The following is a 25,565-nucleotide window of genomic DNA, read 5'->3' on the forward strand; positions in this document are numbered from 1 at the left end:
AACAGGTGCTGCAGCAAGTTAAGGCCACTTGAGAAAATGTTTTTCTTATTAAATGCCTGTCATTTTAGGAATATTTTAATCCTTGCCTATATGCAAGATTAAAACAACTTCAGACAACTTTCAATATGAATTATATTCATACAGTATAAAGTAAACAACATTCAGAGAATAGTATGAATTTATTAACACCGTAAAAAACAAATACAGTAACGGACATGGTAGCAAGTGCCTTAACTCCCCTAACCTCTCCAGTACGGCTGAGCCCTCAGGTACTTTAAACAGTCATATGGCTGACAGTGCAAACCGTTTATCAGTAGACCTTTGACAGTAGTGGTAGAACTTTCCAGAACTACTTCACCAGGCACACTGGTTGTTAAACTCTGTCAGTCATCTTACAGGACTTGTTCCTTTTTATTACAACTTCATTATGCTCCTGTGAACACAGTTAGTAGAAAGACACACGCAGACAGACCTTTGTAATGTGCAGTCCAGAAAGGCAACATGAAAATGGACACAGACTTTGGGTTCCACAGCTTATAAGTGCTTCTTCTCCATCAACCCTTCTAGGGTTTAACATCCAACACTGTCTTCCACATGTACTTCATCAAGAATGTAATCCATCCTAGAAAGACTTAATTTAGCTATGAAATGTAAAAAAAAAAAAAAACAGCAGCTTATTAGGTCCAGTCATACTTGGCTCCAAGTATGTTCGGTCAGTCTCTCAGTGAATGAAACCGTAAAGATCTGAGAAATACGTTCTCAAATACGGTATTGCTTTGTGCTCCATCTCTTTCATCTAACAACACTCTACCCTTTCTTTTTCCCCATCTGTTGTTCTGTCTTTCTTTCTTTTCTTCCTTTTTTCCATCCCTTTCTCACATTCCCGCTGTGTCTACAGGTTCTCATCCTCTCCCTTCGGGCTGGTCTTGCCTGACGCTGATGCTGGCGCCCCCTTTCCAGTTTTGGCTGCTCTAGGGGCTTTGGCGGGTTTCTCTACTCCCCCCAATTTCTCCTTCTTCCCCACCCTCTTCGACGCCTCCACTTCTCCTCCCGCTACACCACCTTCCTCCGTCTTCTCCGGTTTGACATTGCGTAGCTTATGCTTGCCCTTGCCCTTGAGCGGGGTGGCGAAGGTCAGCGAGTCCTTGTTGAACTCCAGGGGGAAGATGCCCACGTCTCCGTCAAAGCGGTTCTTGGCCACCTGCAGGGAGCGCCGGCCGGGGCAGGTCACCAGCTTCTTCTCCTGCAGGATCAGCACGTTATCCGCCTCCTGGCTGGCCTGGGGACGGACGGACGGCAACACGAGAGGGACAAACTTAGTCACAGACAGTCATCCTTACATCAAAACTGTACGGTTAAGCAAACAGCAACATCACAGTCACTTTTACACACACAACAAATGTACTGCTATGAAAAAATCCCCATAATAGTGACACGGACTAACAAATTACATGGACACTTCTATTCCGATTAGAAACGGAATAACAGCTCGGAATAAAAATCGTCATATAAACACCTTAATCGGAATGAAAATTCCTGGTCCGATCAGAATTTTAATCGGAATGGAAGAGGTGGTATAGGCCGTTCCTATTCCGAATGAACACCCATGTATACAGTAATTCGGATTGACTGTTGTATCTTCCCAATGAAAAGTAGGCAACAATGGCTATTCCGATCAAAGATTTTAAAGCACTTGAAAGCACCTGATCGGAATAGAACGTACCGCATGTAAACAGACGGCACACAATTTTCAATCGGAATAGTTTAATCGGAATGACAAAAAGCTGTCCATAAATGTGGCTACTGTTACATAAATACTAAATTGGCTGTGATGTATTTTCAAGGAACTTACCACAGATGTAAAATAGAATAAACAAAACCTATTACTGTTTATTCGTGTTAATGCTATGCATGATATTCTTAAGAACAACAAGAAATCAATACTGGTGATTGAATCTTGCTCTCCCGCGACCCGTGTCTACTGTACACAACGTGTGACCCTGATGACCTTGTCTGACCTTGGCAGAGCCGAAGATGGAGGCCGTCTGCAGCTCCTTGTCGTCCTCCTCTTTCCTCGGGTGGATGATGAGGGTCACATGACAGCTGCTGTGGGTGGCAAACTTCCGGAAGGCTCCGATGATGTGGTCTTGCACCGCAAACCTGTTAAAAGGCACCACAGACAAAATCTTTCCAAAAATCGCTCCAGAACATGGCTTTTGTTCATAGTGAAACATCAATTACTTCTGGTTTTCATTTTGGTTTATTTGATAGGACATCAAAGCCTTGCTTTGCTGTATCCTGTGTTATTAATGTGGAAGTAAATGCAAACTACACACAGTTTATTTCTGCTTCCCTGTATCCTGTGTTGTGAACATGGAAGTGCTTCTTCTGATGCTAGTATGTTTCCTGTATCCTGTGCTTTAATAGATGTTGTGGTGAACGTGGAGGTGTTTGTAAGTGTGGAAGTGCATACTTGTCCACGGAGATGTGCTCCTGGCCCATCATGAACTGCAGGTTGTCGATGACCACGTGATTGATGTCGTACAGGTACACAGCATGCTGCATGGTGTCCAGCACCACTCTGAGGACAAACAACAGCAGGCGGCCATTTTGTTACACACAGTCTTATCCAACAACGATGAACAATATACAGATTTATCAGTGTGTCTGTCATGGACAGCAGAAGATATAAACCCTCAGTGCCTTATGCCTGTCACTAGTATTTTTGCCTTTATAGAGATCGCTAAGACATGTGACCAATGTCATCAAAACACAAAGAATTATGGGTAGGTTTGGCCCGCCTGGTGCCAGCCCATGTAAACTAGTGGGTCTGGGTCTATGATCTGGCATGATAATAATGAAAACTAAGCGTGAAAAAAATGTGTGAAAAACAGAACATAATCTTGCGCTTCCTTACTGCTGCTATCCATGCCATTCCTCGCCTTTTTGTCACCTCTGAAACATGGCGTGTACTATTATTTTTCCACGCTGGAAAATGATAAAAGATAAGCTTCATGTTACTCTATTGAATTTTATAACACAGCAGGTAAACGGCATTTCAACAACTGCACTTCGTTATTCCCGCACGTCAGTAAAACAACTTAAGTTTTGGGCCACCTATTCCCAAAATGCGTTGCGTTTTACGTCACGTTCTCAATCTCTATTTGACAGGACAATGGAGATTTGACAGGAAGTACGACTCAGTGGATGCATTTTGTATAGGGCTGTGTAATTAATCGACTAATCGTGATTATGACTTCCAACAATTATGAAAACAACATAATTAAAATGTAATGATTATTTTGCTACGTTCAGTTTCATAACAATGCTTTCCTTTTGACTTGAGTCGTCATGTGCATTATCTTTTTACATTTATTTGTTCCTGTTGGATTATATCTAAAATTAAATATATATATTTTTTTTTTGTTCCAAAAAATTATAGTTCCAAAATCCCAGAGAAATCACGTTTAATAATCGTGATATCAATATTGAACAAAATTAATCGTGATAATGATTTTTACCATAATCGAGCAGCCCTACATCATACTGGATATCCCTGGAAATAAATTCACGCAATGTAGTTCAGTGGTCTCCGTTGTCGTCTCAGATTGGCTGCTCTGGTTGCTAGGACTCACTTCAAGTTCTGCTGTCCGTGGAAGGTCATGAAGTAGAGCGGCAGCTCCTCGAAGCGGTCGGCCCAGGCGTCGTACAGCTCCAGCTTGTCCTCCAGCCGCTGCATGGAGAACTGGGTCAGCATGATCTTGGCCAGCCGCACGTTGTTGATCTCGAAGCTGCCCCACAGCGTGTTCACGCCGTTGGCGCACAGGTCCAGGGCGTACTCGCTGATGAAGGTGGTCTTCCCACTGCCGGTCGGCCCTGAGAACAAGCAAAAAAAAAAACGTTTCACAGCACGACCTTGCTGACTGGGTGGTGTTTGGATGTTTTTCATGCCTTTTGAGTAGTTATCTCACTAGGTTTACACCTGAAATTTAAAATGAGTATAGTGCTGCTTTAAGGGAAAGTGTAGGAGTCAACTGGAACAAAAAACTAACAAAGCATGTGAACAGCGCACTGTATGGGGAAAGAAATCTATCTAACTTCAAAACACCAATAGACTGGGTGGGGAATGTATATGTGAACAGCCAATGGCCCATGCTTGAAAGGTACACCTGTGCTGCTGGACTTACCTGTGAAGACTGTGAGCTCTCCCTTGCGATGGCCCTTCAGGATCTTGGTGAGGTCGGGGAAGCGCGTCCACTTGATCCCGGCGACCTGCTCGGTGTTGGACAGCTCGCCGAACACGTCGTCCCTCAGCTGCTTGAAGGAGACGATGGACTTGTGCGCGGCGGGGATGGACGCCTTGACGATGCGCGCGAGGTTGCGCCCCTGCTCCAGGGCCTCGGCGGCGCTGGGCTGCTGCTCGCCGGGCCGCACCAGCGCGCAGCGCTTGAGGCCCAGCTTGCGCGAGAAGACCTTGGAGGCCTCCCAGGAGCGCATGTCGCCGCCCAGCCACAGCGTGACGCGGCGGAACTGCTCCAGGTAGGGCAGGAGCGCCGGGGGCAGGCAGGAGACGCCGCGGGGCAGCGCCAGCGACGGCAGGCCCGTGGCCTGGCTCACCGCCATGCTGTCCGCCTCGCGGCCGGTCAGCACCACCTCGGAGTCGCCGCGGCCGACCAGGGGCAGTCCGAACAGGTTGTGGTAGCCGGAGGGCCGCGGCACGGTGGCCTCGGTGTAGACCACCTGCCCGGCGGCGTCGGTGCTCGCCGAGACGAGCTTGATGCCCCGGAGCCCCGAGTCGTGTCCACCAAACCAGGGGAACACCAGGCTCTTGGTGGGCTTGAAGAAGCGGACGTTGAAGCGCTTCAAGGTGGTGTGCGTCAGCTTCCCCATGCCAAACATGGTCTTGGCCAGCTGCACGTCCTCGTCGAGGAGGTCCGAGAACGGCACGGCGCTCGACCAGATCCTCTGCGCCTCCCTCAGCTCCATCTCCTTCTCCTCCTGCTCCTCCAGACTGGCGGGGTACCCCAGCAGCACGTCTGGGGTCATCGACGTCTGGCCTTCCTTCAGCATCACCTCCAAACAGTCCTGGAGGTCCTCCCAGCTCCCCTCCACCCCAGTCTCCATACACAGAAACTGGCCAGTGGTCTTGTTAATGAAGAGGGAGAAGCTGTCTTTGTTCGGTGTGCCACTGCCCCCTGGTGGCTGATTGCAGAAAATACTAGGGGCATGCAGACAGCTATAGCCGTCGTGAAACGGGATGTCTTTGGAACGGAGGTAATATTTGATGTCCGTCACCGTGGCAGGGCCCGCCGGGATGTCCGAGGTGGACTTGGTGTCCTTCTTGAAGGTGCGGCACAGGTTCAGCGAAACTGACCAGCGCTGGGTGCCGTAGCTCAGCCGTGGAACAGCGAAGGCCTGCGTCTGAGAGTTCCACGAAGGCTGCCGGCTTAATGGACACGCGGTCAGGCATCGTTGAGGGGCGTGTCTGGACGAGCAGCCACCTGCCACCCGCAGGAGACAGGTCGCCCTCCGTAGGCACAAGCGCGTCCACATGATCTACTCTTTCAAGACATCTGAGGGAAGAAATATAAGGGGAAACATGACAGGAGCACTGACTTGCAAATATTCGATTAACTGACAGTGTGGACATTTTTTCAACAACATAGCAACAACTTACAGTTAAGCCCAAAACTATTCCATTTCCAACCCTTGGCAAATGTTGCTTTAATGTGTTCTTATTTGAGTTAACAGACACTGGTTATTTTTGTTAGCTTGTTTGTTAAAAATGCAACTAAAAATGCACTAGAAATCTAAAAGTGCTCTAGGCATGAATAATTTCGGGCTCATCTGCAACTCAATGAATGTTCTTGCAAAGAGATCTATTTACGCAATAACAGCTAGGAAAGATAATGATTAATCTTATCTTGATTTGTGGCATGACTTTGAAAAGGAGAATGTACAATGCCATTGCCTACCTAACTGAATAAGTGTGGTATTTCGGGGTAAAATATTATCATAGTCTTAAAGGAATGCTATTACAGTAGATATGATAGGAATCGTATAGTACTTTGGGACATACTATGGAAGTAAGACTAATGTAACACAATTAAGAGTAAGCATAAGGAATATTGCAGATCATAAGTATACAAAACAGAAATCTTATAGTAGTCACTAGTCATGCATTCTTCTTAAGTATTTTTTTGTAAGGGAAGGCTCACACATCTTTTTGTCTGGATTTCCTACATTCTGAATCGTTCTTATTGAGTAGTGTATTTTGACAACAGCAGAATGTAGGTCACATGGATCCTAAATGGCCTACCGTACAGTACGTGCAGTTATTCAGGGGACGTCAGACAGACACATTAACCTGATCCCTCTCCCCTAATTACCTTTGGAAACACGAAACAGTTTCGGATACATCAAACAAATAACCATGGGCAAAATTCAGTGAAATAATGACCTTAGCTTGAACCCGTTGTACGCTAGCGACACAGAGAAGATTCAGACTGTAGCTGTTGACGTTACCAAAAATGCCGCCCCGATCATAAGAATAGGTGAATGCAACGAACAAAACCATACGCAGTCCGTTCTATTCTAAATACATCAGCAAGGCCGACACAAAATGAACACAAGAAAATACAAACCTGCATAAAAGTCTGTCGACTTTTTCAGAGGGTCGCAAGCATGTCGTAAGCCCGCTCACACGTTCGAGTGCTTCCCAAATGTGTCCGTGTGAAACACCATTCTGTTTTACAATCAAACACAATTATGCTTTCAGCCACACGACGAATATGTTAGTTTAATGCTGTGGTAAAATTTTTTATGTATTAATTGAGTGAAATACTGACTTTACATATATGTGTGCTCGTTCACTAATCGAAAGCCAGAATTTAAAATTAATATGGTGAGTGCCTGTGTTTCTGACCGGTGTACATTACCGACGTACCTACATGTCTGCATGTTCCTTCTTGTTGTGAATGTGAAGATGCCCTTGTAGCATTGTGAAGGATTTTATTGTAGTCTTCAATAACCGTATAATTTGCTCGCTGGCTACATTACAATGACTGCAAGAGGTACACCAAGTCGCTTTCTGCAGAGTGTGCTCCAGAATGGTGTTGGACGATATGTTTGTCAGCTGAAGCGCATATCTCTCATCTTCTCCAAAAATGCGCAAAGTTCACTGGGAGCAAGGTAACGTTAGTCTTGTTTTTTTTTTAGCTGGCTACACTACATGAACACTGAAAGTCCTCAGTGTTGCAGACATATGAGAAGTTTCATATGATCCTTAGCGTAATCACTTTGTAACAATTTCATGTTGTTATCCATTTCGAAGAGAGGCCCTGAAGTGTTACGAGTCATGCAGTGCAAGCTAATATCGACGTTAGCATAACGTCAACAATCTGAATTGATGCGACAGAAATGTTACTGAAAGTGCAAGGTTGGCCTAACGGTAATGTTTAAGGTAAGCGGTACGCGCTGTAACATTCTCTCGACTTATCCGCAGAAACTTCATCGAGGAGGGTGTAGTGGATTACGCCAAGAAGAACCCTGCGACTGTTGTGTACATTTCCCCGGAGCCCTGTAGAATACCCAGACTAGTTGCGGAGTACCGTGAGTATCTGATTTAGTAACCTACTCAATTAAAATGGGGAAAGGAACACGGACTGTTCCAGAACAAACTTTCAAAGTCTGGTATGCAGTGATATGTGTTTAAGATGATGGTGTCAAATCATTGTGACTGAGAATTTGGTTTCTTTCACTTTTGTCTGTGTAGTCAATGGTAGCGTGAGGGAGGAGAAACTCACTGGAAAAACATCTCAGGAGATCTCCGATCTGATGACCAAGCTGACCAACCAGTCAGGACTGGACATTATCCGCATCCGGAAGCCATACCACACTGACTCCCCCAGCATCCAGGGCCAGTGGCATCCCTTCACCCAGCGACCCCCGTCTCTTGGGCCTATCAGGCCCCCAGGCAAGGAGGCCAGTACATGATCCAGGACAGTTGATGGATGATGTGAATGCAGTGATCAAGTGCACTACAGACACCAGCCTCATATGGAAGCTGTTGTCTGTGTGTCGGCCACTGTACTGAGTGAACTTTCTGCTTTCTGCAAAGCTATGAGTTTGTGGATGTAGTGTACACACTGTGCACATGAGTGGTACATTGACTCCAGGGGAATGTGTGAACATTTCTGAGCCAACAGAGGAGATGTGATCGCCTTGTTTTCGTGCAAAGAAAGACCTGTGTATGTTTATTTCAACACACAGTAAAACGTACTGATATGAAACTTTCTCTAATTGATTACTCTGTTTGTAAAAGCAGCTAAACAGATTCAAATCTGGATGACAGATTATGTACCATGTTTTTCAAACAATAAACATACTCATATAGCAGAAATAACAAACATTTATGGCACAACAGTTTTTCAACATCAAGCTAACAGCAGTCACAGATTACATTAATACCCAAACCTGTAATAATGTTTAATGGGGTTTGATAGTTGGGCACATGATGAACATTTTTTTTTATTTTTATGGTAATCCCAACATGCTCACTTTAGCTGTCGTCTTCTTCCTGAAAAAGAAAGAGGGGGAAAAAGTCAGCAAATTCAACATTATACACAGAAATATCTCCTATTTTTACATTTGCCTAATTACAATGATGGGTTAGGTTTTCAGTTCAGATTGTTTGTTTGCAGGATTATGCAAAAACTAATTGGCCAATAATCCAATTAGAAACAAAACTTGGTGGAGAGCATAGCTGCACAAATTGGGGAAAATAATGTGATAATAATAATTGTGATTTTTCTAGCTGATTGCTTTGAGTGGGATCACCTAAACTGAACTAGAACACCTTTGCACTCATCTCCAATATAAAATTCAACATGAACCCTGGTCCTCTTCACTTCAGTTCTCTTAGAACATCACCTTCTGCTTGTCCTCTTTGACCTGATCGTCGTGTGTGTCTGTCTTGGGGTCTTCTCGAGCACGACTCGCTGGTCTTACAGACGGCTCTGCTTTCTCTGGTTCCACAGATGCCTCAGGTCCTGCATTTGCTAGTTCCTCTGCTGGGTTCAGGTGGCTGGAATCAGGCTGAGGCAACTCCTGCCGAGAGGGTTTATCTGAGATGAAACTCGTGTGCACACAAATGGCATGGCAGGTCATGTCCTGTCCGACTCTCCGGCTGCCTATCTGAGCGTGTTCTCTCCCTCCCTGACAACTGGAGAGTCACTCTCTATCCTGATTGTAGCATGATGATCTGATTGGAGCGTGTCTTATTTCTCAATGACAGAACTGAAGAATCTCCTTCCGTCCTGGCTGTATAGTATATGACTAAAAAAGTCTGACTGGTTGGAATTCATGATCGTCTTTCAAGATGTCTCTGTGTCCATTGTTTTCCTTCATTTTTATACTCTCTTCTTTGCACTGTCTCTTTGAGATATATATCATTATTATCTGCTTCTTTTAGCTCTCTTTTTCTATTTGTAGTGTATTCTGTCTCATCATTTTCAGTTAACTCTTTCTGCCCTTTGCCTTCAAAATAACTGCCTCTGAGATTCTGCATCAGTTTCTTGATTTTTTTTGTCTTCTGTCAGTTGTCATCTTGTGTCTTTTATGCATACAGTCTTTTTTACTCCTGTTGTCTTATTTCTCGTGCTTTTTCATAATCCTCGCTCAGTCTCATTGAAACATTAGTCTTTTCCTCACTCTCTCCTGTTCTCTCGTTTTTTCACTGTACAAGAAAAAACCTTCCACAGTCTACATTCAATTGAACCTTTTCACCACAGTAGAGGAGACTGTATTTGGTAGAGTGGAGCCATGAGACAGAACACAACAACAGGAGACATTGAAACGGCGGTGGCATCACCTCCTGAGATTGTTGTTGTGAGAGCTCCAGTGACTCGGTCTGTTTCTGCGGCTCTCCGGTCTCTGTCTCATCCGACTGAGGGAGACGCTGGTCAGCTTCGTGGGCGTCCAGGCCAGCCTCTGTGTCTCCCCTTTGTTCCCCCTCATTGCTAGCTAGAGCTCCACCTGGAACAGTGTCACCCGTTTTCAGCTGAAAGGCGAAAAGTTGAGTCAGAGGTCAGTCACTGTTTTGACTGTTGTTCCCTGGCTGTAGCTCTCAGGTTCACCTCTGTACTCCTTCTCAATGCTGTCTGAAACACTGCAGTACACAATATTGGGGAAACCCCTCATCTCTCCTCAGCATGTATGTCTGATCCTGCTGTGGTTGTTTTAGTGTACCTTCTCATGGTTATGGCTAATCACTTACATTCATATTAGCTACACTCTCATTGCACTGGTCCTTGGTTTCCTCAGGCCGGCTGGAGTTCAGGCGTCATGGTGCCTGAATTTAGGCTTGAGCTCTGCCATGGACGATGTCAAGAAAGGCTATTTTCTATATTGTCTTTGAATGCATTTGATAATTTCAGGCTAGGGTTAATTTCCTGTCTTATCAGCCCTGTTTCTAGGCAGGAGATGTTTCCATGTTTTGCTGCAGGGCTGTTTCTGCTCGGACTCCTTTGACTGACTGTTCCTATCAGCCGTTTATTTGTCTAACCATCTAACACCTCTCTTGCTAAATATTCCCGCCTTAACAACCTGGACCCTCATCTTGCCAGGTGGCCTGTGTATGAGGCGTATTATACAGCTCTGGCGCATGCTGTGCAACAGCCCCCCCTTGTGGAGGTTTAGTTAATGACAGCAAGGGTTTTGAGTTTCTTTAGTTGTCAATACTGAACTGTCAGGTTCTCCCCTTGTGGCTGTTGCTGGGGAGTTTTAGAGGAAATCTGTTTCTAGGGGTGAGTTTTTGTCTTGGCTTGCTCTTGCCGAGCAGGACCCTCTGCAGATCTCTGACCATAAGAATTAGTGTCAGCACTCTGCTTTGCACTGGGGTCAGAACCACTGATATTTGCTTCTCATTGGTTCAAATGTTTTTTTTTATTTTATTTTTTTTATAATAAAAAGGTCATGATATGCCTCAAGAAAGCAACCTCAGGGCCTCAAGCAGTCCATACCAGAACGATATCAGGCACAGAATGCCATTCAGACTGATATCTCTTCCCAAAACACATACCACAATCATGATTATAATCTCAGACAAACTCAACATGCCAGATTTAGAAAATGCAGCACTGCAAAGATCTAAAACATAATTTAATCTGACCCAATTAACCCCCATGGCCCAGAAATATGTCAAAACAATTGTGATTTAAAGATGGCATCAATCATGTCGTATCAAGCACCACACACACTGTCACTGTAGCATGCTTCTTAAGCGGCTTGCACACTGCCCTTACAAAGACCAACAAACACCTGCAGCTGGGTCAGTGTGCTACAATCTGTGTTTGTTGGATGGAGTTACTTGTTCGATTCATTTGATTCATACGTTTGATATCCAAAAGTTAATCCTTTCAATTACTGTCTGGGCAGTGTGAAGCTGACCGCAACCAACAACTGGCAACTTTAAAATATTGGATTTAATTTGTTGGACATTAACAGCCAATGGCGGCTCAACTTTCACCTTGTCCTCGGAACCCCCAACGGCACCCTCGTCCCTCTGTGGTTCCCCATATGCGTGTTCTCCGGGGTTCAGCTCAGGCTGAGCGTCCTCCACGTCCTTAACCGGTGAGCTCACCTGCACAGGTGTACGTCTCTCAGATGCGTCGCTCACCTGCTGGGCCATTTCACATGCATATCTACTAGTTAGACAGGCAAGGCAGTGCTAGTGCGTTAATGCTAGTGCGCTAGTGCTCTGAGCGGGAGCGTACCTATGTTCCCCAGGTCCTATATTCCCCGGGTCCTATGTGTCCCACTTTGTATGGGACTGGGAAACATAGGACCCTTTTTTTCTTACATTTTGTATGGGACTGGGAAACATAGGACCCTTTTACCGGGGAACATAGGACCCTTTTTGGGAAAACTGGGGAGCATAGGACCCGGGGTACATAGGGATGACCCCCTCTGAGCTGGGTATAGGCTGTGCTCTTCTCTACTTGAGGCGGTTCTGGCTCATTTTTTCTCATCTTCTCAGTGACTCAGTCACATACTGTACATCTTCTGAATCAAACTGTATTTTTTCTGTTCCTAACTCAGGTAGCTGTAGTGTCTTCTCAGTCGGGCATGGTTAGCTACTGAGTCAGGTGAGTCATATTCCCTCTATACTTCTGAACGGGATAAACAGTATTCTTCTCCTCTCTGAGACAGGTACACTTAATTTCACATGCATGGTTCTTCTGGACCTCTGAATTCAGTTAAGTCTTGTTTCTTCTCTACCTCTGAATTGTATGTGGTTTACTTTCTTGTTGAGATTGGTCTACCTTTATGGTTATTCCTGTCCAAATACTCAAACTAATGTCTGAACTGATGTACTTATGTGCGCTAACATCTGACTGTAGCTTTGAATGCCCATGCTACTTCAAAGCATCACCTTCTCTGCCTGTTGTTCTGGGGGCTGAATCTCAGTTTGCTGAGGCGAGATGTTCTGTGTCTCATTCTTGGCCTCTGCCATGTCTTCTGACTGTGAGGTGCTCGGAGCATCAGGTGTTTCTGTGGCCTAGTGGAGATTTATAGAAAAGGGATCCCATTTTAAGGGAAAACAGCAAGTAACCAGTAAAACCCATGGTCTGCACAGCGGTCTTACTTGTGTTCTTTCAAGCAGACATATAGCAAGTTCCCTTTCATCAGATACAGACATTTTGCACTTTATTATCTATATTCCAATTTCCCCAGGGAAACTCAATAACGTTACGATCCCACTTATGGACTTCCATGTGCCAGATAAGTTATCAGTGTCCCTGACCGTGATTGCCGCTGAATGGTTTTCTTCCTGGATCAAGTCAGAGGTCTCCCCCACCATTTCCGTAGGAGTCTGACCCGCAGTGTGTGTTTTGGTTTCTGACGCCTCTGGGTCCGGTTCCGGTTCTGTGAGGTGTTGGGTGGGTTCCCCTGAAGCCACCTGGTACAGATTTCACAAGACAGGTAAACAAATGACTCCATGTCTTCCTCATGTCAGGGTAGAAGGAATGGGAAGGGAAGCTGGAGTCTACTGAGCTGTCACTAGAGTCACCACCACCACCACCACCACCACCACCACCACCACAACAACAACAACAACACAAAAACAAAAACCATCACAACACTGCACTCGGCTTCATGCTGATCAATCCAAATCTATAAAGCTGATTTTGGCCTCAGGCCAGATTCAATTGAACTCAAATGATTGAATTCAAACTGTTCTCTGTGCAGTTTGATCAGCTTCATGACGCCTGAGTAGAAGACGTAACAATCAGCTCCAGCCAATTGGATTTCTTGCATGTCAGAAATATTTCTTGACTGTCATGCAGGGCGGTGAGCTATCGAACTATTAATCTGAGCACACAGAACTGTTTGGTGCATTTGAATCACAACACAGAATAGAAGGTGGCAAGACAAAATCACCATGGCCACACCACAAACACCACCACCATGGAGATAGGAAGACTGAACTACACAGCATCACTATCACAGCCACACACAGGCAGACAGATGCTTCAGCATGGCACCACAGCACACTGAACATCTTGGCTCCTGAGCTGGCATCCAAAACAAAGGCGCAAAGGATGATAGCTATGACAACCACACCACACACCACACACAACACACAAACTACTGCCACCATGATCACCCCCACCAACACCACCACCACCACAACCACCACCACCACAACGAAGATGCTTTGACAGAGGTCTCCTCCACCAGACAAAGCATCTGTCTTTCAAACAGGACCTTGTCTCCAGCTGTGGCATCCAAAGCACTGCTTCCACTTTCCTCGGGCGGCTCTGTCGCCGTTAGAGAGGTGAGGTCGGATGTTGCTCCAGGCATCTGTGCCGCATCACTTCCTGTGTCAGCCTCTGTGCTTGTTTCAGGAGGTGGAGGTGGCTCCTGTGGAATAGCCTATGTCACTTTGAAAGTGAAGGTTCAATCCAAAAGCCTGTTCATTACATCAATCAGTGTGCGGTTCATATGATCCTTGGCTAGGCTGGAATAGAGTACTCTTTGTCTGAAAAACAAACACCCACACATATTTACACACACACACACACACACACACACACACACACACACACACACACACACACACACACACACACACACACACACAATGCATACTTGATCCTCCTTCACTGCCTCCAGTTTGGGTGGGTTGGACTTCTTTGGTCGCTCCAGTTGAGTTGATAGAGGTGCTTCCTCCTCCTTCCCAAGACAATAATGACACATTATGAACTGACTCAGTCATAAACACACTCATACGCAGCAGTGGTCATGGGACAATTCCAGTTGGCTTGGAGTAGGTGCTGTAACACTCACAGGTTTAGGGAATGAGTATAGCCAATCCTTACTGCAAAATCTAGTAATCAATAGCATTCTCTCTCTCACACTCACTCACACACTCCTCTCTCACACACACGCACACACACCACTTCTGCTTTGGGTCCCTCCTGCGCCTCTCGGAGCTTGTCCTCCTCCTCCTTAAGCAGTTTCTGGTGCATGGCCTCGTCCCTAGCTCTGGCCTGCTCCTTCTCCAGCTCTGCCAGGTAGGCACTCCTCTGATGGAAGCATAAAGACAACACTAGTCAGTGTCATCATGAAAGTGTTTTGTGTGTGTGTGTGTGTGTGTGTGTGTGTGTGTGTGTGTGTGTGTGTGTGTGTGTCTGAGAGAGAGAGCGAGAGAGAGAGAGAGCAAAAGGTGTTTCATGAGTAAAATAGTAGCAGCTAGCTTGGCTATACTGTTAAATCTGTAATCAGTAGGAAAAGGATGATGTCACAGCACTGAAACGGTCAACTGGCAATGTGTTATCTGCTTGTCAGACTGGCCTACGACAAATCTGAAAGCATAAAAGCTATGACCTACATGTAGATATGCCTATATTAGATTACAGACATAGCCTGCATTATGCATTCAGTTGATCAAAGATACTGAAACGCTAGGCTGTCTCAAGTATCGAAACTGTAGACGACGGTAGCCTACAGAAAGACTAGTGTAGAATACAAAGTTAATTGCAAGACATTAGCGACACACTCACCTTCTCCTCGTAGTCGAGGTTTTCTTTGTATTTGTAAATCCACTGCGCCAGAAACTCAATGGGATCCAAGGGTCGTTGCACTGCAACTTCTGCTAAGCCCTCGGTCAGACATTTCCCGAGACGCTTTTTCAAATACTCCGAATCCATTGTTTTTTACAAAATAAACAAACTTGCGGGCTAACTGAAATAAAATACGTTACTTGAAAAATGGTGACAATATATTTTGTGCAGAGGTTATTGTAGGCCTATGCTTGACACCTGATTTTTGTGGATGCAAATGCATGCGTCTGTGAGTACCAAATATTACCATGGTAACGGTGTTGCACAGTAAACCGTCCCCTCCTCGGCGTCAATGGTAGACAGTTCTTCAATAGTTCCGGGCAAAATTGCACGCTCTGACTTCACTCTGTAATTTCAACAGACTGCTGCCTGGTAACATTCATTTGAATAGATTATGTTTTAAATCAGTTCAGTGGATAGTGACAAAGCTTATATTCAGTTTTACTTTCTTTTTCCAAAGGTGAAAAAGTTGCAGCTAAAGTAGCCTAGGCCTAGTAAGAGCTGAGGAAATAACAGAAGTGGAAAAGATGCTGGCCTAGCCTAGGTTCCATGATTTGTAAATATGCATCATGCGAATACCATATTCTACTGTTCTACTTTTCTTAAGGTATGAGTTTCTTCAGATGATTGAGGACCATCATTTGGGAGGTATGGATGAATGAAAGTAGCAACCTGGCCACTGTGGGCCTACATGAAATAATAATAATAATAATAATAATAATAATAATAATACATCTATACCCAATGTACCAACTCCTGACCTGAACATTTTGTTGTGGTTGTAAGGCATGCCTATTTTAAGGTGTGAGTTTTCAAGACGATGAAACCGGAGATCGGAAGACCCCAGAGCAGCAGAGGAGAACCGCCGCTGGCCGGCTGGGTTTGGAATGCTCTGTGAATCGATAGACACCCGCCACGCCCCACAGCTGTTGGAACTGCTACAGAACTGCTGGAGGGGAAATAGTAACTTTCTGTACCATCCACCACTAGCAGTAGGTTAGGCACTTCACTTCATGACCTATATGGCAGTCTAGCTGTGGCTGACACATATCTCTGCTCAAAGGGCCTAAATTCATAAACAGCATCACACTGTGTAAACCATGATCCTCATCATGGGGTTACTAGTGCGTAACAACACATGGCATTGCTGCTGCTATTAGTATTACTCTTGTTATTATCTGATGGTAAAAGGTTAATTATGTTATGTAACAGAGGTTGTTGTTGAAGTGAATTTGTTACACATTAATAGCCCTATAACGACAGACTCACACTTGCACAGCGGCGTTCGCACACGCACACACACACACACACACCGACACACGCACACACACACCGACACACGCACACACACACACACACACACACACACACACACACACATACACAAACAAATAAAAAGGACATCAGAAACTTAACAAGCCTCAACTAAGTATATGGTCACTTCATATAGTGTCTACTAAGCACTATTTGAGGCTTTGAGGTGTAAACTTGCACTGAACTCACCCTGTCCAGGCTTAAGAATCACACTGGCCTGACCTGCCAAAGCCCCCCCCTAGCTTTAAAGTACCTCTTGGCCTTGGTTGTGAACTTTGACCTTGTCCAGTCTAGTGCCTAACTGGAATGTCAGCAGCCTTGAAAAGCAACTAGCTCAAAGCTTTGGCCCCTTTAAGCAGTTTTAAAGGGCTCAAAGGGGGCCAGTGGACTCCTTTGTTTTGGTGCAAGTTGTCAGTGGGAGTATTTGGGGTGTGCACACAACAGCATGTGAATATCAATGTAGTAACTGACATGATAGAAATGTCGCTGGTGCAAATGATCTTACATTACCATCTTACTCTGAGATACATGAGACAGAGCATAGCAGTTTGTCATGCAACCCCTCCTTCATAAAGAGATTTCTGGAGGCACCCCCTGAAAACTGCGATCCTCCCTCTCTTCCCCGCTTGTGAGTGGTGTGCTGAATGCCTGGCCCCTTCCCCCCTGGTGTGTGTGTGTGTGTGTGTGTGTGTGTGTGTGTGTGTGTGTGTGTGTGTGTGTGTGTGTGTGTGTGTGTGTGTGGTTGTGTGGTTGTGTGTTTTCTTTTGCCTTATATAACAGTGTGTTGTGGACTGAGATGATTAGACTGCATTTCAAGTGAGTCTCTCTCTCTCTCTCTCTCCCTCCCTCCCTCTCTCTCTCTCTCTCTCTCTCTCTCTCTCGTCCACTCACCTTCTCATTTAACTTCTCCCATTCATACTCATGTTCTCTCTCTCTGCTTCATACGCCAAGGGAAGCACACATAGAATTACAGGCACAGCAACATCGGCAGTTAGTTCACTTTCCGAGCTTTATCTTTTTGTTGTTGTTTATTTTTGATTTTCGAAGGATTTCCCTCCCCACACACATACTTTTATACCAACAGGCATCAGAAACACAAGATGAATGGTCAAGCGGAGGATGTCAACAACTCTCATTATGGAGGAGATTTCATGTTCACGTCGGAGTCGGTCGGAGAGGGCCATCCCGGTAAGAGTGCTCACACCTGTGCACACCTGCTACATTTAAACACTGCATGCTTTGCTCTGCCCTGAAACATGAAGGATTGTTGATTTGCACGTCTAATTTGTTCTGCAGATTCTGCCTCTGTCAAAGAACTCAGTCATTTGAATGTTTTACTTCAATGAAAATGTTTTCTTCATTCAACGATGGCAATTTGTTTGGTTTATTGTCATGTTAATAGTTGAGATTATGTTTTCATTTAGGTAAAGACATGCAACTGTGGTCCAGTTCTTACTTAGTGTAGGTGTACAGTGATGTGAACATGTGGTCTGTGTGTGATTGCAGGACTTTAATCTTAAATTTCCTCCATGTGTGGGTTATTTATCGATGGCAAAATACCATGTGTACAGTCGCAGTGTCTCCTATATAGTTTCCCAGCCCCCGACCTGCTATGCATGTGCCAGTGTGCTACCCCACTGTTTGGCTCAGTTACAGACAGATTCCCGACAGCAACACAAGTGTGTAAACCTAGCCCTTCACTGCACACCATAACCACTGCTTTTGAAGACACATCCTCTCTCTCTCTGTCTCTCTCTGTCTCTCTCTGTCTCTCTCTCTCTCTCTCTCTCTCTCTCTCTCTCTCTCTCTCTCTCTCTCTCTCTCTTACTACTACTACTAGGTCAGTTGAAAATATCTTTTCTGAGGACACCACACTGTGGTCTGACCATAAGAGGCTCTGGAAACTATTGCATGAGAACTTGGTGACATCACACTAGCTTGAAATGTTTACAGAGCTTTCCATCTCAGATGACATCGTAAAGAATGCTGAATGTAAAGGCGAACATTATTTAGGCTTGTAACACATAGACTTATTCAACTTTTTTGTTTATACGGTAATGCATTTCTCTGTTTAACAGTCGTTGAAGGAGCTTTATTCCTGAAAAGCATCAAATTGATATAGATATATTTTCTGTGTTTATGTCCAAACTGAGCTGCACATTACTATGGATCATAATCATATATCTGCACTTTACTATGGATCATAATCATATATAACAAAATATTCAGTAGCGTTTAGTATTTTTGAGCTAACCTTGGTACCAATGTCAGGCTTTATCCACCCCATCCATCCCCACTTACTATTGTATGTATGCATGCTTGTGTTTGCGTCCTGTGCTTTTCTGGATTCCAGAGGGATCTTGATTTGAATCTGGCCCTGGGGCTAAAACTGAGGAGCAATAGTGAACTTCCTCTAGGAAATGAATGCACTCTCCTACATAGGCATAGACTCTCAAAGTCCTTGACGTCTTATAGGGGACTCATACCATCACTGTGTAGTAGCCACACACTGTATACTAAAGATGCATTCATTATACAAAGCAGATGTAGTGTGCTAACAACAAGGAATAGACGTGCCTTGCCGGCATCTACAACAAACACCAGGTCTAGATAGTTTCTAAGAGACGTTTTATTTGATATGGTGTAAAAGCTTTATACATTTTCGTGGGATTTCGGACCTGAAGCTCAAAATTCTACAGAGAACACCTTTGGTGGATAGCGGGATGTTATATTTCTCATTTTTCACACCACCATTCCATCAAAATGACTTATTGTCATATTATGCTGCTTCATGTTGCTTTATCAGGGACATGTGTTGAATAAACTCCTGTTTGTGAGAAATGCTAATATGGAAATTGTGTTTCCAGACAAGATCTGTGACCAGATCAGCGATGCTGTGTTGGATGCTCACTTGAAGCAGGACCCTGATGCCAAGGTGGCCTGCGGTAAGATTTTTCGGTTTATGTTTATGGTATCTGGCAGACACATATCTCCAATATACTATATTTTTCATGGTATTTAGCTTAGGCATTATACATATTAAGTAGTTCCATAATATCTTACTCAAACACAAAAGTAAACACAAAACTCTGACCACTTACAATGTGTCATATAGCTTACAGTCTTATACATGTCTGTATCATATACATTATTTTATATTACTCATTTCATTACATGCATTAAACAATCTTACTGGGGCCTACATCACATTGCATGTGTTACACAGACAACACCTCACATACTGTATGTTGTACACAAGGCTGTAGTGGAGGCAAAATGTGAGTAAACAGTTTATCCACCTCTGAAATGTCAATAGTTTAACCTCCTCTTATTAGAGTTTATCCACCTCGCAAAAGTGTTTATTCTTGTGTTTGTTCCCTGCAGAGACGGTGTGTAAGACAGGTATGGTGCTTCTCTGCGGTGAGATCACCTCACGGGCCAACGTAGACTATCAGAAGGTGGTGAGAAACACCATCAAACACATCGGCTATGACAACTCAGACAAAGGTGTGTGCGTGTGTGCGTGTGTGTGTGTGTGTGTCATAAATAGATAAGGTACTTCAGTGATCATAAATTATGATGATATTAAATTATGATGAATTATGTAATATCCCTCATCTGAAGCAGCGCAAATACAGCAGTCATCATTACTCAAAAAATGACCTTGACAACAATAATGTTTGGTTGCAGGGTTCGACTACAAGACATGTAACGTCCTTGTGGCCCTGGAACAACAGTCTCCGGACATTGCCCAGGGAGTCCACATTGACCGCATGGAGGAGGACATTGGAGCTGGAGACCAGGTAAACAACTCGTCATGACAACTGGAGTCCACAAATAACAACAAAAACAGCAAAACAACATCAAAAGGATTGAGGCACATTTGACCCATCATGAGTATCCCAAACTAATGACCATGAAATCATTGTTGTGTTATTTATTTGACAAAATGAATGAATGATTTTTATTTATTTATTTTTTTTGCATTCACGAGTTTTCATTTCAAAAGATTGCATAGTATATTATTTCTCCAGTTCCTCTGACTGGCACAGACACACGTCTGCTGAATTTCCAGTTCTGCCACGATAGGTAATTCATCCATTTGGAGATGATGATGCCATGTACCACTAGTGCAGAATTGGGAAAAAGCACAAATCATACTGTTTCCACCTCCATCAGTGTTTGGATCTGTGTTAAGATCCAAATGAAAGCATTAAAATGTGTGTGTGTGTGTGTGTGTTTGTGACACTCTTGTGTCCCATGTGCAGGGCCTGATGTTCGGGTATGCCACAGACGAGACAGAGGAGTGCATGCCCCTCACCATCGTCCTTGCCCACAAACTCAACGCCAAGATGGCCGAACTCCGACGCAACGGCACCGTGCCCTGGCTCCGTCCCGACTCCAAGACGCAGGTGGGACGTCACGTCATGCGGGGTTTGGGTGTCTGTGTGTGTGTGTGTGTGTGTGTGTGTGTGGGGGGGGGTCACACACTCCCCTGCCTTCAGAACTGGGATCAAAATAAAAACATACCCTATATGACACACACACACACAAACACACACACACACACGCACACACACACCCACATGCCCACATCTTCCTTGTGAGCTGGAATCAAAATGAAAACATTGTGAATATATGACACACATGTTATCTTCTTGCGTCCAAACACACACACATCCATGCGAACACAAAAGCAATTCAAATTCCTTGAACTGAGGCAAACATTCCCGACGAACATGTTTTGTCTAAACAGACAATTTGAACGATTTTGTGTTAACATTCCATCTCAACAGTAACTCCGTACAACTCCCCTGTTCATGGAAAACTACCTCCTCAAACTGTTCACAAGTGTTTACACAGCATGTTCACAGAAAATTGTGAATGAAAACTCGTTTGTGAACATTCGCCAATGCATATGTTCGGCTAATGCATATGTTTGACCACACCTTCGTCATAGGTGGTGTAGGGACATGACTGTCTGCAGGTTTGCTCTCTCTGTATAGTATCACATACTTAAGGGACAGCTGTCACTACAGTTGAACAAATTTGGTAACACTGAATAGAGTCAGTTGTGTTACTGTAAAACATTAGACTACTGTACCACTGACTTTTGGCCTACTTTATAAATCAGCACCCATAAAGTAATATCAGATTCTAAAGTTCAGTGTTTACTCATGATTTATGCTTGTTATCTGCAGTCTCTTTATTGGTATTAACTCAAGGATACCATCAACTACATTATGTACCTCAGTATAATCATTAATGGTTATGGTTATGGTATTTAGTACACACTTTTGTCCAATGCGACATGCAAATAACTTTAACATAAACATAAAATAAATGTAACAGTAAACAATTTAAGTATGTATAATACTACATTAAGGCGAATATCAATAATCATTAATCGCATGATGGGAGTGCTGATTGTGTTGAGGGAAACTTAACGTAAAGCGTTATGGGAGAGTGTGTACAGTAGCCCAGGCTTAAATATCAAATATTGACATAGAGATGAGCACATGGCAGGGGGGCTCTCCACCAGCTCTTATTACCCCAGAGGGGGGCAGATGCATTTTTTTTATGAGATAGGCCTACACACCCATCTCACAGCCATGACACTTCCCCCTCAAATACCCCAGTCTCTGTTTAGATCCTCCAGCGGTCTCGGAGAACTCAGAGGGAGTCCTTGTCTTAGACTTTAGAGTCGTTAGAGCCATTTGATATTTATTACTTTGCTGCTGAGAAGTACTCACAACCATGAAGGAGTTTAGGTTATGGTAATGGACACTGTGATCATCTGTATTTGTGACTGAAGCGATTACATGTTCATTACTGTTTGTGCCAAAACTGAGCGTCATAAAGGACGACGTCAACGGCCATTTTCACACTTCCTTGTATTAGCGAAAGTAGCTAACATAGCTTTGGCCACTGATATGAATGGGGGGTGAGTTGAGCTCCAATACCAACAGCCTTTCAGTTGAACTCCATGTTGAATCAGTGATATGTCACTCTCTCCACGCCTACTGTATCTCCATTCCATGGTCTTGGGGGGTGCGGATGGGGGGCGGGGTGGCCCCGATGTCCACCTGTCCCCATCACCACTCCCTGCCCTTTGGCTTGGCTTGTGCGCCCCAGTTTGGCCTTGTTTGGAAACCCAAACCTCTGGAAGTCTATTTTGGAGATATGTAGCGATCAGAGACGCGAACTTAAGACTGGTCTCGTGGCGTGCTGGCGTGGATCCTTGTCAAAGAGTGATTCATGGCAGAATGTTCAGTGGTGGTTTGTCGCCACTGGCCTAGATCGATTTGGGAACACTGGATTGCATGCTCTGCATTATTGATACACTGCTATGCTATCTAAGAATAGGTCCTCTTTCCTGTCCATACTAATTAGCAGCTAGCTAGTTGCGGGTTTCAGAAAGATCTATCTATCTATCTACAGTATCTATCTATATTTTTCCTTGTGTTAAGATCCAAATGAAACCCTGTACTACACTATCTATCTATCTATCTATCTATCTATCTATTATTGATTATTATTTCTTTTCACATTTGCCCATTTCCTGTCTGTTGTCTAGGTGACTGTCCACTACACCCAGCAGAAAGGCGCTCTGATCCCTCGGCGCGTCCACACGGTGGTCATCTCCGTGCAGCACGACGACTTCATCTCTCTGGAGGAGCAGAAGGAGATCCTCATGGAGAAGGTCATCAAGGCCGTGGTGCCGGACAAGTACCTGGACGAGCACACCATCTACCACCTGCAGCCCAGTGGCAGGTTTGTCATCGGAGGGCCACAGGTAAGGCCGCGCAGGTATGGTTGAGCACACCTAAGTTAAGTAACGAACAGCCAAGAAGCACACAGAGGGCCACTTGGATAGATTTGTACCTCTAGGCAAAGGCATATGGAAACATGTTTACCTGCTGTTAGTCACCTGTGTACAGGTATGTTGACTCACCTGATCATTGGTATACTACACTCCACAGTAGACCAGTCTCTCAGGACCGAGCCATACACAATTGTAGACAATCAACACCTGGTTTTAAGATCACAGAAGGGAGTAGCTCTGATTGTGTGTTTGTCTATTTAAAGACTGTATGGTCAAGTGTTTTGTGTTTCAGTGGATGTAGATATTTATTCTATTTTTCTAACTTATTCTAAATGTATTCTATTTTCTAACTAATTCTCTACTTTCTAACAGGGTGATGCTGGAGTGACCGGCCGTAAGATCATAGTGGACACATACGGAGGCTGGGGGGCGCACGGCGGCGGCGCCTTCTCTGGGAAGGACTACACCAAGGTGGACCGCTCCGCTGCCTACGCAGCCCGATGGGTGGCCAAGTCCCTGGTCAAGGCCCAGCTCTGCAAGAGGGTTCTAGTCCAGGTGAGAGAACCGCAGACATCATGGAACAGAACTCACATCCGAGACCGCCGTTTTACAGTATAACTGCATTCGGTTATGCAGTTACTCATTGAATGCTGCCTGTTGAGCATTCAAATGTAAACAGCGCATTGAAATCAGTATCGTAAAACATAGTACATTATCAGTACAGTGACAGTCAGTGGAGTGCAACTGGTAGTGCAAAGTAACAACACCAACACCTACAGGTTTGATACCTAAGGAGCATACTGGTGATAATTTATGGTCTATAATGTTTGTTTGTTTTTTTGTTTGTTTGTTTGTTTGTTTGTCATTGTAGGTGGCATACGCCATCGGTGTGGCCCACCCACTCTCCATATCGCTCTTCACCTACGGCTCCTCACAGATGTCTGAGAAGGAGCTGCTGTCGATCGTCAAGAAGAACTTTGACCTGCGACCTGGGGTCATCGTCAGGTAAGATGGGGTCTCGACTTACTTGTCCACAGATATGATGTCTGTAACTTGTCTGATACAATTTAATTGGCTAACACAATTTCATTTAATTTCAATTGTTGTGTCAGCATACAGCACTGATAATCATACAAATGTCGTATCTTGATTATAAAGCATCTATTCAATTAATACATTTAATTGGATATATGATAATAATGTCTGGCAGCAACTCTTAAGGCTGATTTATGCTTCCGGCCATTTCAAATGTTTCTCTGATTCGTTCCTGTCTCTAAGTCTTCAGAAAATATGCAAAAGATGGACAAAATATTCATATTCTCATGTATGTTTAACGTTTATGATGAATCAGCCTTTAAAAGAAAAAGAACAAATACGAATCATATGATTTTGGCACTCCAAGTCAATAGTTTGTGTGAGTTTCTGTGCATTGTGATTGACAGGGACCTGGATCTGAAGAGGCCTATCTACCAGCCGACCGCAGCCTACGGACACTTTGGCCGCAAAGAGTTCCCATGGGAGGTTCCCAAAAACCTGAACTTCTAAGCAGAACTATGGCATCTGTTTGCAGGCAGACAAGCCTACTGTGGATCAGTGTGTGTGTGTGTGTGTGCGTGTGTGTGTGCGTGGGGTGGGGTGTGGGTGTCAGGGGTGGGTTGGGTTCGGGTGGGTGTTCAGGGATGTATCTTTCCCTGAAAACTAATCCCTCGAATATTTCAGTCACAAGACTTGAGTGGCCGTGGAGATAGCTGTGATTTATAGGCTTCGGCAACGCCTCCCCCAAATATCTATATCACACACATACACACACACACACACACACACACACACACACACACACACACACACACACACACACACACACACACACACACACACACACACACACACACACACACACACACACACATGCACACACACCAAACATGTACACACCAACACACACACACACACACACACACACACACACACTGTACACCCCTACCCTACACGCACCGACACACACACACACACACACACACACACACGCACACATGTACTTACGCAATGCCTCACCAAGTCAGTATGTACATCTCACACATACTGTTCACACACCCAAACACTCGTTCACACAAACACACGCACATACACAAGCTTACTGACACACATACAAACACCTCATCTACTTATACACATCGTACTCACACTGATCACTCATCCACGTGTTCATACACACTCACACACATACTCAAAACAAAACACACACCATCACATTTCCTTTTTTTGTGCTCTGATATTTTATGGTGCCTTCCTCTTGG

The 25,565-nt window shown here is 44.5% G+C and overlaps 4 protein-coding genes across 7 annotated transcripts; 2 read left to right on the forward strand and 2 right to left on the reverse strand.

Annotated features, from left to right (window-relative positions):
- Positions 1–160: 160 nt before the first annotated feature.
- On the reverse strand, positions 161–6,716 carry twnk (twinkle mtDNA helicase). The gene is made up of 6 exons (XM_062526528.1): positions 6,645–6,716; positions 4,188–5,573; positions 3,636–3,876; positions 2,474–2,581; positions 2,019–2,160; positions 161–1,279 (listed from the first exon to the last, which is right to left on the reverse strand). The coding sequence occupies exons 2-6, from the start codon at positions 5,551–5,553 to the stop codon at positions 893–895; spliced, it is 2,244 nt and encodes a 747-aa protein (XP_062382512.1). The 5' UTR covers positions 5,554–5,573; positions 6,645–6,716; the 3' UTR covers positions 161–892.
- Positions 6,717–6,940: 224 nt separating this feature from the next.
- On the forward strand, positions 6,941–8,359 carry mrpl43 (mitochondrial ribosomal protein L43). The gene is made up of 3 exons (XM_062525795.1): positions 6,941–7,191; positions 7,505–7,611; positions 7,775–8,359. The coding sequence occupies exons 1-3, from the start codon at positions 7,061–7,063 to the stop codon at positions 7,993–7,995; spliced, it is 459 nt and encodes a 152-aa protein (XP_062381779.1). The 5' UTR covers positions 6,941–7,060; the 3' UTR covers positions 7,996–8,359.
- A 33-nt stretch (positions 8,360–8,392) lies between these two features.
- dydc2 (DPY30 domain containing 2) lies at positions 8,393–15,362 on the reverse strand. 2 transcript variants are annotated; one of them, XM_062525792.1, is made up of 10 exons: positions 15,069–15,362; positions 14,463–14,591; positions 14,155–14,238; positions 13,771–13,926; positions 12,806–12,961; positions 12,434–12,559; positions 11,528–11,677; positions 9,872–10,060; positions 8,932–9,108; positions 8,393–8,578 (listed from the first exon to the last, which is right to left on the reverse strand). In XM_062525792.1, exons 1-10 carry the CDS (start codon positions 15,213–15,215, stop codon positions 8,561–8,563), a joined length of 1,332 nt encoding a protein of 443 aa, XP_062381776.1. In that variant the 5' UTR covers positions 15,216–15,362; the 3' UTR covers positions 8,393–8,560. The 2 variants fall into 2 exon arrangements, with proteins under 2 accessions (XP_062381776.1, XP_062381777.1); XM_062525793.1 differs by lacking the exons at positions 12,806–12,961; positions 13,771–13,926.
- A 2,005-nt stretch (positions 15,363–17,367) lies between these two features.
- On the forward strand, positions 17,368–24,888 carry LOC134070123 (S-adenosylmethionine synthase-like). 3 transcript variants are annotated; one of them, XM_062526362.1, is made up of 10 exons: positions 17,379–17,432; positions 17,527–17,630; positions 19,310–19,387; positions 19,827–19,949; positions 20,133–20,245; positions 20,711–20,854; positions 23,020–23,238; positions 23,641–23,823; positions 24,140–24,273; positions 24,711–24,888. In XM_062526362.1, the coding sequence occupies exons 2-10, from the start codon at positions 17,543–17,545 to the stop codon at positions 24,811–24,813; spliced, it is 1,185 nt and encodes a 394-aa protein (XP_062382346.1). In that variant the 5' UTR covers positions 17,379–17,432; positions 17,527–17,542; the 3' UTR covers positions 24,814–24,888. The 3 variants fall into 3 exon arrangements, with proteins under 3 accessions (XP_062382347.1, XP_062382345.1, XP_062382346.1); XM_062526361.1 differs by having other exon boundaries at positions 17,369–17,630; XM_062526363.1 differs by lacking the exon at positions 24,711–24,888 and having other exon boundaries at positions 17,368–17,630; positions 24,140–24,277.
- Positions 24,889–25,565: the final 677 nt, after the last annotated feature.

Source organism: Sardina pilchardus, chromosome 22 (assembly GCF_963854185.1).
Source record: "Sardina pilchardus chromosome 22, fSarPil1.1, whole genome shotgun sequence".
Taxonomy (NCBI): domain Eukaryota; kingdom Metazoa; phylum Chordata; class Actinopteri; order Clupeiformes; family Clupeidae; genus Sardina; species Sardina pilchardus.